This window comes from Arvicanthis niloticus, chromosome 8, assembly GCF_011762505.2.
Source record: "Arvicanthis niloticus isolate mArvNil1 chromosome 8, mArvNil1.pat.X, whole genome shotgun sequence".
NCBI classification, from domain to species: Eukaryota; Metazoa; Chordata; class Mammalia; order Rodentia; family Muridae; genus Arvicanthis; species Arvicanthis niloticus.
In genome coordinates, this window is record NC_047665.1 from 50,195,382 (window position 1) to 50,209,966 (window position 14,585).

General features: G+C 43.1%; 1 protein-coding gene across 18 annotated transcripts in view; it reads left to right on the plus strand.

Moving 5' to 3' along the window:
- The window catches only part of Zmynd11 (zinc finger MYND-type containing 11), an 82,439-nt gene that overhangs the window by 65,118 nt on the left and 2,736 nt on the right, over positions 1-14,585 (plus strand). For 10 of the 18 annotated variants that reach the window (XM_076939372.1, XM_076939369.1, XM_076939375.1 and 7 more), the window contains 10 exons: positions 3,721-3,798; positions 4,320-4,412; positions 6,260-6,347; positions 6,895-6,950; positions 7,726-7,803; positions 8,503-8,621; positions 11,178-11,385; positions 11,774-12,010; positions 12,538-12,810; positions 12,999-13,184. In XM_076939372.1, coding sequence (XP_076795487.1) covers positions 3,721-3,798; positions 4,320-4,412; positions 6,260-6,347; positions 6,895-6,950; positions 7,726-7,803; positions 8,503-8,621; positions 11,178-11,385; positions 11,774-12,010; positions 12,538-12,810; positions 12,999-13,184 — 1,416 coding nt within the window. The remainder of the gene's footprint in view (positions 1-3,720; positions 3,799-4,319; positions 4,413-6,259; positions 6,348-6,894; positions 6,951-7,725; positions 7,804-8,502; positions 8,622-11,177; positions 11,386-11,773; positions 12,011-12,537; positions 12,811-12,998; positions 13,185-14,585) is intronic. The other 8 variants (XM_034509796.2, XM_034509798.2, XM_076939376.1 and 5 more) reach the window with 3 other exon arrangements.

The window sequence follows — 14,585 nt, forward strand, 5'->3', positions numbered from 1 at the left end:
GTAACATGGTAGAGGGAGGGAACTCCCTCAGCTCATCCTTTGACCTCTGTGTGTCAGTGCTGTGTTTGCTCATTCTGCAGGACTGGCCTCTTGACCAGGGAGGGCCACGCCAATGAAATCTTATTCACTTTGATTGAAGAAGCTTAAGGCCTGCCAATGGAGAGCAAGCATAACCTTCAAAGCTAGTGAAGGAGTTAGAGAAAGGGTGGTGTGGGGGTGTGTGTGTCTCTCTGTTGAGTGATTCTGACAGCCATGCTTGCTTTAAAAGCCATTCCTCCATGGGTTGGAGCAGCTTTTCCTCTCACTATTAAAATGCCTGGCGGCCTAATGGTCCTAAACCTACAAGCCTCGTGTCCGTGCCTCGACAGGCAGCCCTGTCTGTCTGCTAAAGGAATCTCAACAGACTTGTTCTTTTTTTCTTGTTCTCATTTTTTTCCTTTTGGGTTTTTTGATAAGGTGTTTCCATATAGTCTTGGCTGTCCTCCTGGAACTCTCTATGTAGACCAGGCTTTCTTCAAACTCATTAAGATTTTCTGCTTCTGCCTTCCAAGTGCTGAGATTAAAGGTGTGCATCAACACACATGCCTTCTGTGGGTTTCTTTTATAAAATACTAAGCCTGAAATACAACTGGCAATGGGGAGAAAACCTCCAAAACCCTCAGGTAGAAGAGCATCTTGCAGCTTGCATTTTGTTTCCATACATCCCTGGGAGTGGTGCTGCTTCTGTTGAGAAGCACTCCCCACCCACTTTGGGAGACAGATTCTATCACTCTGTGGGTCCACACAGCTCTGTGATCACCCCACCAGTCAGTGCGCTTGAGAGCAGCTTCAGGGTCGACAGAAGCATTTCTTATCTTGTAGCAAAAAAGAGGAATTGGGTTTCCTGTAAACAGCATGTACTCTACAAACTAGTCTGCCTGTGGAATTCTTTTGGGTCAGTCTCATATGACCAAGGACTCTGAAGTTGCTACTGTAGTAGCTGAATGAGTTCAAATGCTTAAACAAATGCAGCCTTCCACAGTGTATGTGATGCATACAATGAGAGAAGAGCACTTCCTTCTGAGTAGCAAAGCTGGGCAAGGATGGAACAGACTCACTCAGGTGGACTGGGACATGACCTTCAAAGGCTGTTTTTGAAAGCTACTTTACACTTACGCAGGAGCGCAGCAGCGGGTGGGATTTCAAGTGCTGCCTCAGTATGTGCCTATGGTTTTGTTTTTGGTTTTATTTAATGACCCTGGGCAGTGGGTTACACTGAGGACAGTATGTAGATTATAAACACCTGGGTCTCTTCCTTCAACCAGCCTGACCAGAACCCTGGAAGTTTTCCTCTGAGGAGAGGTGCACGTTAGAAGAGCATACACAGCTCCCTCTGTGGCATCCGAGTAATACACAGGGCATGTTTCAGCACAGCTGGTATTGTCCCTTCCCATCTTCTGTCACAGGAGAGTTTGCTTGCTCTAGGACTTTATATAAATGGACACTGACATGTGTCTAAAGGCTTCTTAGCTGGTATTGGTGTGATAGACTAAAATGGAAAGTCTAAGCCTGAGGAGAACTTGTCAGGCAAGGTAAGAGTTTCCTGAAGTAACATATGAAGGTGTCTGGCCAGTTTGCACTGGATGTAGCTAAGGAGGTGAGCCCTATCTGTTTGGCCTTTCCTGTCACTCTGTTCTGGACTAGGCATGTCTCAGCCTTATTACATCCTCTCCTGTAACTGCAGCCACTCTCTGTAGACAGATTTCAACAGGAAATTAGCTGTCATCTTATGTCCTACTGTATATTCCAGTGAAATGAAAGTTCTAGACCCAGACTCTTTCCCCAAGTAGCACTGCTGTGTATGGCAGCATACAATTAAAGCCAGAAAAGAACTGAACACAGACTCTTTAAGGTGGTGACAATGGGGCAAGGGAGGAATGAGCTCCCTGAACGTTAGTGTAGTTTCCTTGCTGTTACAGACCGTTTTAAAGACAGAAGAATCTACTGAAGATGTCTTAGCCATAGTGATATTCCAGTTTCATCTGACTTTTGCACATAGAAAAAAACATTGTGTTGTTTTATTTTGTATGGTACTGGCATCAAAAGAAATTAAAGTCAACAGAGTGAAATACTCCATAGGATTATGTTTAGAGCAATGGTTCATAGATACAGTTCAAAGAGCTAAGGCCACTGTTGCCAGCCAGGTGGCTGCAAATAACCCAGCTGTGCTTGAGTGACTCAAAGGACAGTTCAGAAAAGATAGCTGCTCCTGCCATGTTTGATTCGTAGAGAGCTAGCTTTGGGATTTAGTGAGTATATTTTAGTACTTCAAGAAGGGTTGCTTAGTTATTTTCTTGAAATGAGTTACCTACCTACACACTGTAACCCAATCAATAGCATTTCAAGACTCCGTGGTATCTGATGCTATTGTGGATGACTGTCTCCACATTTCTCATCTCGTGAGGCTGATCATTTGAGCTCATCAGCACTAATGTGTCCATGGTGTGGTAGAGTAGACCTGACAGGGCAGTCTGCCTAGGAGCATGTGTCTCCATGCTCCCTTTTTACGGGATGTAGACTTGTTTTTCTGAATGCTGAGAAAAAGCACATCTCACCCATTTTACCCCGTGTCTAACTGCTGACCATCTGTGCTGCGCGGTGGCACAGGCCATAGGGGTAAGGGGGAAAGACATGGATTGTGCTTCACTCTGCCCAAGAGTCCCGGTGAGAGATGCAAATGGAAGAAAGCTGGCTCCTAAGTGGCAAATGTCTGAGCAAAGTATGATACGTGCCTGTAATATTGGCACTCAGCCAGGTGAGTTCAATGCCAGGCTGACTACATTGCAAGTTTCAGGCCAACCTTGCTTATGTAATGAGACCCAATATCAAAAAATAAAAATACCTGAGATTACTCCTTGATAGTAAAATAGTCAAACTGTTTAGATATTTTTGTATGCATATGTAGTAAACCTGGAAATATTTTTCCTCTCCATGTTTAGCATATTAAAATTACTTTGTGTGTATAAATAACTTTCTGTGTGTATAGCAGTGGAAAATCGTAATCTAGTGGCTGAGAAGTTGTAGCATTCACTAAAACAGGGCCAGACCCATTTACCCTGCAGCAGTGTGGCATAACATGCTATGGCCTGGTGTGTGCCTTAGTTCTGACACAGGGACATCTGTCCGAGTTTCTAAAGTGTCTAAAAATGACATGAAATCTGAAATCCAATTTTCTTGAGATAAAATAATCAAATTAGTAAAAATTTATATTTCTACTAGTTTTGTATATGAGCTTAACCATGTCTATAGCATAAAAACAGATATGTGAGCGTACTATGTTAGCGTACCAACTACACACAGTTCATCAACAGATTAGTTTTAACAAAATACAATATATTGAAACTGTTTGGTAGTGTCAACTTACAGTGTTCCTAAAAGACTAACAGCTGATCTGTGGTAAACTTGGAGATTCTCTGTTACATAAATTATTTCTTCTCACTAGATAATGCTTTGAAGTTAAAATACCAAGAAAAGGGAAATTTTTCATTTCTTAGGTACTATGTCAAATACAACATATTTTTCAATTCCCATCTTTTTTAGGGAAATACTACTCATGTTATGTAACTACCACAGACTTTATCAAATGATGGAAATAATCTAACATGTTATTTGCATGCTCTAGTCCTTTTCCATACGGACATGTAAATGACGGGCTTGCCTGGCCTCTTCTCTCTCCCCCAGAGCATTAAGAAGAAGCACTCTAACAAGCAGGAGATGGGCACCTACTTGAGGTTCATCGTCTCCCGCATGAAGGAGCGGGTGAGTGTGTGCTCTAGCTCCGGGCACTGTGGCTCTTGCAGTGGGAACCACTGTTGACATACTTGGCTATGGTCTAGTTTGGTTTCCAAGACAAGGTCTCTATATGTAGCCCAGACTGGACTTGAATGTATGATTCTCTTGCCTCAGCCTCCTAAGTTCTGAGATTGGAGGCATGCACTACCTAATTTGGTTGCTGTTTTATTCATTATCTACAGCAAATGTTTTTGTGATGGACTGGACTTTGCCTTTCGCTTTGTATTTGTGTTGGACATAAGCATTTTACTGGCTGTATTCAATTAAAACATATTTTAAATATTAATTTATCAAAACGAACATTTGCATTAGTTATTGTGCAGATGGCAGTTCTTAAATAGCTCTGCTGTCCAACCTTGAAGAGTACCACATTCTATTAACTGTATACATTCTCCATTAATTATAAAGAATTTTTAAGATTATAAACTATTTTGACTTTTAGGTATTGGTGTTTTACATGTCACTTTATATATCTAAAAACCTTTTAGGCTATAGACCTTAATAAAAAAGGAAAGGACAGTAAGCATCCGATGTACCGGAGGCTGGTCCATTCAGCTGTTGACGTCCCTACCATACAAGAGGTAACTTGGCTCCTTTACTTTCACTACCCTGTGTCTATAACTACTAGGTGAGAGGTAAGTAGCAGCATGCACGATCATGGTGGCCATGGTAGCCTGGTATACCATGCATTTGTGCCACTATTCCTGCTGATTGACACAATCCTGCCTATAAATGTCACATACTATAATGCAATCTTTGAGAGGAGTAGCTTTTAACCACTTACAGCTTCTGATATTTGTTGATTATAGGAAGCACACTCTAGTCTGGGCAGCTTGACATTTTGTATGTAAAGTATTAATTTCTGAACTACTACTAATTTCTACTTTAGCAGTGTATTTGGGAGTTTCAGGTAAAACTTAGGGTGTAGAGTGGATTTACTATCTTGGGAAACCATAAAATCAGGGTTGAAGCTAGAAGTAATTCTTAGATCTTTGAGAATTGCAAAGTTACATTTGACCATATTCACCTTCTCACTGAACTGTTTGCAGATCCAGCCCCTTTTCCCATCCACCCAACTTTATTTCCGTTCTTTAAACCCATCAACTCTAATTTGTGCTGCCCATGTATCCCAGAACTTACTTTTGTCTTTATGCTCCACTATGGAGCTTGAGGATCTAAAGACAAAGCCCTATTCCCCACCATGTGTTTGGACTTCTATAGCCCCTTCCTGCCAAAATTCACTACACCCCACTGCCATCATCTCTCCCATGAAGGTTTCTGGATCCTGTTAGGCTCCCTGTGAATGGGGCTGATGCTATGTGGGTTAATGCTTTGGCTTTGTATAATATCAGCAGAAGTCCTGTAACGAAAATTAGCAGAAAGACAAGATTTCTATGATCTTACCAGTTTGTGATCCAGTTTAAAATCCAAAATATGAACCATGATTTAGAGCAGAACTCACCAGGAGGCCCTTTGTAGGCACCATGGCTAGGTACTTAGCTGGGCAGTCTCCTGAACGGGTCCAGTACCTGGTGTACACTAGCCCATTAGAGGTAGGACTACAGGAAGGGAGGGGGAGGGGAAGGGGAAGGGGAAGGGGAAGGGGACGGGGAAGGGGAAGGGGAAGGGGAAGGGGAAAGGAAGGATTAAAGCTAACTAGTGCCACATCCCCTGTAATTCTATGTAGGCTATGTAGGTAATGACCTAGGAGAAGTGGGACTTTTCCTTGAAGAAAGGGCAGTTGAACTAGTACTATACAGGAAAGCAGCTTCTTGAGTCAGGCACAAGGGAGGAACATGGTATGTGAGCATTCCTTAGAAGACCTGGCTTTCCAAGCCATTTTTATGCCAAAATCACTGGGATTCAGAAATTCTTGCTATTTCCAGGTAGCTTAGCCCTATAAAGTACTTGGAAAAGTTTGGGCTCCTTTCTACATGGGGAAAATACCCCCTCCAAATTCTTTTTGGCTACCAAAGGCCAAGCTACAAAGAGTGCATTAAAGGAAGTCCTTTTCTGTTTCTCACTAATGTAGAGAAAGCCATGCGTCACCTTGGTCTATAGGGGAACTCCTGACACTTCACTGCAAGCCAATGCCTGGTCCAGCTCAGAATCCCATCTTAAGAGGTTTGGTGACTGTGTGGAGGCTAATGGCTCCTCCTTTGAGTCTTCATCCAGCTGTTAGGAAGATGGCAGGGATATGTATCCCTGCTCTCTTCTGATCATTTCCTGTTGGCAAAGCTCAGCAGCAGCTGCCACCTCAGCTGCAGATGAGGCATGGCAGCTGTGCAGTCCACTGTGGGAAGTTAATACACTGATCATGGTGCCACCTGTGGCCCTTTCATTTCGGGTACAGGCAGCATGAGTCCTGATGTCATCTAGACAGATTCTGCTGTGTCCCCTTCTCAAGTCCTGTCCTTTACCCCCACAGAAGGTAAATGAGGGGAAGTACCGGAGTTACGAGGAGTTCAAGGCCGACGCGCAGCTGCTGCTCCACAACACAGTGATCTTCTATGGAGGTTCCGTCCTTTTTGTCTTTGTGTACAGTTTGAAAATGTTAAATTCCACGTTGAGAATAGCTTTCACAGTTCCTTGTAATCCATACATGAGTAATGATGTTGGAATTTAAACTGATGGGGGCTTTCTGGTGTGGCTTACAGAGGCCAGTGCCCTGTGTGGGGCAAGCATTCTTTTGACCATTTTTTTTGGTGCTGAGGATCTAGCCCCAGGACTTGTACATATCGGTTAAGCACTCTACCACTGAGCTATATCCTCAGTGAAGTGCAGTCTTCCTACCCACATGCTTTATCTTAGCTCAGAGGGTTTTCCAGGCACTTCAGAGACTGATACTTTCCTACTAAGATCTCAAAGATCTTAAAGACAAGAAATCACTCTTTAGTAGTTGTGTTAAATGCAAGTTGCCTGCGCCACCTAAACATTATATAAAATATGTGTTTTGAGAATCCTATGTCGCCATTTGGTAAACTGAAATGACAGTAAAGTGACTTGACTCAATGGTGGTGGCTTCTAGAGTATTGATGATAGGTTGTTTATCTTCAATTACAGCAGACAGTGAGCAAGCGGACATTGCAAGGATGTTATATAAAGACACGTGTCATGAGGTACTTACCATTCACACTTAATAATTAAACTTTTGCTATAATCCAAATCTTAAGGCTTCTGCCCTTCCTTACTACATCTTAATTATGGCATTTCCTTTGACTGTAATTTGATCTTTATGTTTGGCATATATGGAAAGTAGCTAAATAAAATATTTCTAGAAAAACTTACAAAAGATGTTATGGCAAATTTAGTAACTTTGAAGCACTGCTAGTTGCTGATGTGGTGGTGAGGTGATGAGATGTGAACGAGCTGCCCTCTGCGGTCAGAGCCATGTCTAGGAATGAGGGCTACATGGGAAAGCCCGCTAAGGCAGAGAACAAAGCATACAGGAAGTGAAACATCTGGAGGTTATTCTTGTAAAAAAAATCTCAAATAAGGAGTTTGATTTCTTCAGTTCATTTCAAATTCAGCTTTTCTTTTTTAGTTATTAAAGTCTTATCGGATCACTTCTGTGTTAGAAGGAGTGAAATGGTGATGTAGGTATAGACTCCAGGGCAGGAGAGCTATCTGCTGGAGAAAGGTTGGCAACAGAAAACAAAAGACGTAACCACTACAGTCATGAAGAAAACGCTGCCAGTCAAGGCCCGAAGTGGGCAGCCAGGGAAGGACCCTGTCACCTGGCTTATGGGTGGAGGAGTCTGCAGTGACAAGGCCTTCTCTCGTACTAAGGCGTTAAGTTGCAGTGCACTAGATTAAGGAAGAGCCTGAGAACGTTGCCACCCCATGCAGCTGCATCTCTCCCGCCGCAGCTCAAATCGTTGCTTTGCTTTTCAGCTGGACGAGCTGCAGCTTTGCAAGAACTGCTTCTATCTATCAAACGCACGGCCCGACAACTGGTTCTGCTACCCTTGCGTATGTGGAATTTTGTGATTTTCATTTATAGAGAAGTTTGGTCCAGTTATTCCCTGTTTACTTAAGGATGATAATACTTGTGAAACATATTTCTTTACACCATATAGTCTATGTGATCTTAATGAGTACACACAGATGAAACATGACAAAGCAACAATTGTTTCTCAGTTCTGAATTTCAAGCAGCACTTAGTAAGACCATGCCCTGGGTCCCTTGATAAACAGGAGAGCAAGTCTTTGCTTTTCCTCTCATTTTCAACAGGAGACCTGTGGCTTTGCAGCTCTCTGTAGCTCCATCATTTCCTATGATGGCAGTCTGTAGGCATTTGAGGGCAGAATCCCCAGTGACTGACATCTGGTAGACTTAGGAGGCCTCACAATCAGAACAGTCTCTGTGGGGCCTAAAATTCTCCTTTCCTAACACTCACGCAGGTGGTGCTGGATGCACACTCAATGTGCTCTGCTTACTGCTGTCATGCACAGGGCTCTTGGATTTAGAGGCAACCTTATCCCAGCTTTTGCCTCATCTGGGAAATAGTCTATAATTCTGTTTTCTCTTAAATATATGAATTGTGGATACTTTTGTTGATGTAAAAAAAACCCTATATGTCATAGTTAAAAGGAAATATTATGTCTTACTTAATCCATGTTTCTCTACTTAAGTAGTTCAATATTAAAAGAAATAACATATCATTTTCAGATACCTAATCATGAGCTGGTTTGGGCTAAAATGAAAGGTTTTGGGTTTTGGCCAGCCAAAGTCATGCAGAAAGAAGACAATCAAGTTGATGTTCGCTTCTTTGGCCATCACCACCAGAGGTAATTCACAAGCTTGCGCAGTAGCCAGAACTGAGCTTATGAATATGTGGGTGACTATAGGAGTGCCATGTTTATTTCAAATTCACACATGTCTGTAGCTAGTAATAATTTATGTAAGTTTTCAGTATTATTGTAAACAGAAAATTTCAGTGGGATGCTTGGTCCTCAGGTGCAGAGCAAACTTGTGCTGAAATTGAACCCATCATGCAGGGCATGGGAGGGTCCTCAAGCACAGCTGCTTCACACTGTAAAGATGCACAGGTATCTGAGTCTTCTCCATGACCCTATTAACAGGCAAAAACAATCAATTCGAGATTATAGCCTCAGTCTGAGGATGTGACCAAGCCCAGAGAGTACGGAGGAAAGGGACAGCACATACCGTCTCCACTCCCAAGCATAAGTTCATAAAGCCTAAAACCTTACATATGTGGAATTCATAAAATGTATGTATTCTAAACAAAGAAGTTGACCATAAAATTACTTCACAATATTTCGTAAAAGATACCAAACTGCAGAATGACACACAGAGTTTTCACTGTGAATTAAGGCCCTAACACAATGAACATTAAAAATTAAGATGTTAATGGTATTCTTCTAAGTCTAGTTATAATTAGTTTGGATTAGAAAAGTGAATTTAACTTTTGAGGATTCCCATTAGAGAGTCCAGAGATAAAGCCAGAAAAGGTTAGGAAGTGGAGTCACACTAAAAGTCAGCCTTCTGAGCATCTCCTTGGGGCTCAGTCTCTTGGGGCAGAGGTCAATAGTATATGAGAAGCTCCAAAACAAAGGACTTTTTCCCACGTAGTTTATCATTTATCTTCTGTTCCATGTGAATACTCCAAGTGTCTGGTTTTGTCACTTCTATATGTCTCATAGTTAAAAGGAAATATTATGTCTTACTTAATCCACGTTTCTCTACTTAAGTAGTTCAATATTAAAAGAAATAACATATCATTTTCAGATACCTAATCATGAGCTGGTTTGGGCTAAAATGAAACGTTTGGGGCTTGTCACTTGTGGACGTACCTAGCAGACAGAAACTAATGTCACGGTACAGTTTTACTACAGAGCGAACATTTTAGCTTTGATGAAGAGGTTAAGTTTTAGTATTACAAGCTTCACTCATCGAGTGGGTTTCAGGTTCTCACAGAGGGGCACTGTGCACATGCCAGTGGGGTCAGTGTCTGTCATTGTGTCCAAGTCTCTGCACTGACTTCTGTCATCCAGACACACTGGGTGGGCTCTCCTCAAGCAAGCTTGAATCAGATGTAAGCTCCTAGCTCAAAGGCAGTAAGTAAAGTGATGAGTCATTGTGTAAGACAGGAAGAATGGTCAGGCCTCTTAATAGACCTGACACTCTAGCATGTAGTGCAGAATCCTTGATCTGGATAGAATAAAACATGAATGACTGCTTAGGACACACAATAAAAATTCCATCTTAAGAAGAGTATTTGATGTATTGAAAATAAACAGATTATAATTGTGAATTCACACCAAAAGAGTATGTCTCATGAGGTACTAGTTGCTAGTTTTGAGGAGTGTGTTTTTGATACTATATTGTATTACTCATAGGAGGCAGAAAAAGTAAAACAAATAATTTTGGACTCCCTCCCCCCCTAGACTGCAAACGTGATTTAGCCTCCAGGAGAAGCCAGTTCTTGCCTGACACATGTGGCCTGTTGTAGTGGGTATTTCTAGGATCTGTAAGATGGGCAGTTGCTGTGTAGCAGTCAGCTTCCTTAAGGCAGCCAGACCTTTTTGCTATAAATTGCTAGAGATGGCATAACCCCAGCTGGAAGCCTGCAAGAAAGATGATCAATAGTTTGGAGTCCTTTTTAGTAAGTCACAAAATCAGTTTCTACAACTTTATCACTATACTAGCCTTAATTGTTGGGTGTCTGATCTATCTATCTATCTATCTATCTATCTATCTATCTATCTATCTATCTATCTATTTATTTGTATAGCTCTGAGTACCCAGTATTAAACTGCAACTTTTACATGGAAATGTTTTAAATTAGGTTAAGAATGTAAGGGAAGGATCATCCATCCTGGTAGAGGACCAGAGTACTCCGCACACCATATCACCAAATCCTCACTGAAGCTGGTCACTAAATGTACTTTGGTGAATGGCCCTGTATGGCAGGAGCTCATGACTTGCATATTCTAGATCACCTTTATCTCCTGTCACCTCTTTAGCTCAGTTATAAAGGCAGAGGCACCATGTAGCAGGAACATATATCACCTGCTTCCACTTACCAGGTGGTGTGTGTGTGCATTTTGAAAACTTCCGTGACTTTTGAAATGGTTTCATAATGCTGATCAACATAGAGCAGGATGGGTCTGGCAAGCTTATATTGTCCAAGACAATAGATAATACTTTTCCAAAAAGTGTCTCTATGAACAATGGCAAGCAGAGCTGACAAAGGGGACAGTCAGTATGTCCTGGGAACTGGCTCCTCACCTCCTGTCTACTGGCTAAGAGTTTGTCAAGTGCTCCTAGCCCTCCGCAGCACCACGGTGGTTTCTAACTACACCTCCCAACGCCTCCCACAGGGCCTGGATACCTTCTGAAAACATTCAGGATATCACGGTCAATGTGCACCGGCTGCATGTGAAGCGTAGCATGGGCTGGAAAAAGGCCTGTGACGAGCTGGAACTGCATCAGCGGTTCCTCCGTGAAGGAAGGTTCTGGAAGTCTAAGAATGAGGACCGAGGTGAGGAAGAAGCAGAATCCAGTATCTCCTCCACCAGTAATGAGCAGGTGAGTCACTGGTGCCGGTAAGAAGGTCCTGCTGATTCGGATTCTCCATGTGCCCTCCTCACTGTCATAAACAGGTTTTGACATCTTCTTTCCCTTTCCTACAAACATCTGTAAAGTTCTCTGCACAAGTAACCAAACCAGTGCAAAGGTGTGAGTGGGTAGAAGCGACCTGGAGGCTGACCCAGCCAGTGGGAGGAGAGTAAGTGTACGGCTCGGCTCTGCGGGTCCACTGGCCTTCACCACCAATCCACAGCAATAACGAAGCAAGTGGCTGCTGAGTGGATGGAAGGACTCCCTTCTCTCCTGCGGGTCCACTACAAGTATTTTCAACACAGAGGTATTTCCTAGTGTGCCAAATAATAAGATATTACTCTTATAATGCCCACAGCTGAAGGTCACTCAAGAGCCAAGAGCAAAGAAAGGACGACGTAATCAGAGTGTGGAGCCCAAAAAGGAAGTAAGTTGCCCACCTCACAGTGTCCAGGTGGCAATCGAAAGAGGAAAAAGTCTCAAAGTACGCTCAAGACAGTCAAGTAATATCCGTCAAGTTAAGGCCCAGTCTCCCGACTCCTGTCGTTGTGGACTGCTGCTCGACCAGCACACGAGTGCACAGTCTCCGTCCCCAGTAAGCAGCCGGGGAGCAGAGGCCGGGGAGCGAGCAGGGCGCTGCTGCGTTCCCGAGAACGAACCTGGTGTTTTCATGGCATTGTGTAAAACAGCAGTTATCTGATAAACCAGTCACGCCAACGCTAAAACAAGGAGACCATGGTCAAGCTTTCTCTCTGTACGAACAGAGCATGCTTTAAAGTTGTAAATCTCAGTGAGGTGTGATTTGCGACTCTAGGAAATGACTATAAGTTGATAATGATTTTATAGTTTACAAACCAAAAATTTTTAAAGTAATATCTATCATGTTTATAGTGAAATTATAAATGAAAATTTTGTTTAGGATTTTCTTAAGCTATTCTATAATTTTTCATTCGCTGGTTGAGGTTGGAAAGTGTTTGTGATAAAATATAACAAGAGACCAGCTTAATTACCTGCTTGGTAATAGCAGTGTGTGTGTGTGTGTACATACACTGAATTTTTTTTTTTTATCTTAACTGAATTGGGGTGAGTTATATTACCCTGTTTTGCTTCTAAACACTTTAGGAACCAGAGCCAGAAACGGAAGCAGTAAGTTCCAGCCAGGAAATCCCCACAATGCCTCAGCCAATTGAGAGGGTGTCAGTGTCAACCCAGACCAAGAAGTTAAGTGCCTCTTCTCCAAGAATGCTGCATCGAAGCACCCAGACGACTAGCGATGGCGTCTGTCAGAGCATGTGCCACGACAAGTACACCAAAATTTTTAATGACTTTAAAGACAGGATGAAGTCGGACCACAAGCGAGAAACAGAAAGAGTGGTCCGTGAAGCGCTGGAAAAGGTGGGGCTGTGCATTGCTGGGGGGCGGTGGAGAGTGGAGCGGCTGAGCCAGTGTTCCTCATAGCTTACAATTAGGAATGCTTTCTCGCTCACATCTTTATGTGTACCAAAATAGTGGGAACAGAGCCCAATCCCAGCAGTGAGGCCTTGTTTACGTGAGTGTCTTATCTGTCACTGTCTTCATTTCAGTTGCGTTCTGAAATGGAAGAAGAAAAAAGACAAGCTGTAAATAAAGCTGTAGCCAACATGCAGGGTGAGATGGACAGAAAGTGTAAGCAGGTGAAGGAGAAGTGTAAGGAGGAGTTTGTAGAGGAGATCAAGAAGCTCGCGGCACAGCACAAGCAGCTCATTTCTCAGACCAAGAAGAAGCAGTGGGTGAGTACCCAGTCCCCGCTGCTCCTGGGAACCGTGAGCGTGTCAGAGAAAGAGGTGCAGTCCACACACACACACACACCACACGAGTCCCTCAGGAGAGTAGTCATGATGACAAAGCATTCAGGGATCCTGGGGCCCATCACAAACAGGACACTGCCGGTGCAGTCACCTGCAGCTTCTCCAGTGGTGCAGGCACTGCGTGTGAAGGGTCTAGGCCAACTTTGTAGAGACATCTGTAGTGTCTGAGCTGAAAAGCTGCGGTGTCCCTGTGCCGGACATTCCAGTTATGGTAGTTTACAGAAATTGCTTCCTCCTGCTTATAGTAATTGTATGTCTTTGGTCGGCAAGTCCCCTCCTTTCAGTAGGACTGGAAATGTCATCAAGTCCTATTTCTAAGCCTTTCTTCCCCTTGGGATAGAGGCTCCTGCACAAAGCCCTGTGCTACTCTCTCAGCCCCATAGTTCCTGAGGGAACTACTTGGTAGACAATTGTCCCTTAAGCTCCTAATCAAGTTTCAATTTAGAAGATATTCTATATAGCATTTTATGATAATTCTTCCTTTTACCCAGCTTCTATTATTAAGATTGTGTAAATATATATAAAGTCTTCATGAAGTATGAGGTAAGAAAGAATTGTTATGAAGACCTAGCAAGAGTGACAAGAATGTCTGGGCACACACAGAGAAGCCTGTTCACACACTTGGTGGGAGGGACTGCTGGTCTCACTAGATACGTTGAAGATAGGACTCTTCAACTCACAGAAAATCAAAAGGAAATAGGAGGGGATGCTGGAGATCTGCTCCTTAGTCCATGCAGACAGGAGCACGGTGCAACTTCTGACTTGCTTAGGCAGATGTTTGAAGACTTCTAACACTGAATGTCATGAGAGGTAGGGTTGTCCTAAATCAGGATCCAAAGCCCAGCTTTCTGCTCAGAATGTTGTCTCCCACCACGGTGAGTACTTGTACAGGGGGACAGGAAGGGACACACACAGATGCCAGGTGTCAGGAGAACTGAAGAGTAAGAAGCATGCTGGGAAAGTTGGGTCCCCCAGAGCATCTGCAGGGAAAGGGATGGAGGCAGGGCAGTCATGGAGACCAGGAAGTGAAATAAGTTAGTCTGTAGCCACACAGCCCTGATTTAAATTCCAACCTGAGTGGCTAACCCATGCATCCTAACCTCACTCTGCTTTCCCGCAGCAGAATGGCAGGAGCTGCCATTGTGGATGTGACAGAATCACAAAACTCAGAATATTAATTTTGGCCAAAAAAAAAATTAAAACAAACATTGCAACCAAGAGGAAAACTGGAAGGTTGAATTTTTACCAGCCCAGTGTAAGAGAATATTCTGGGTCCTCCTTGGGACTCCAGGCCACCATCAAGTCTATCATCCCGAGTGTAGA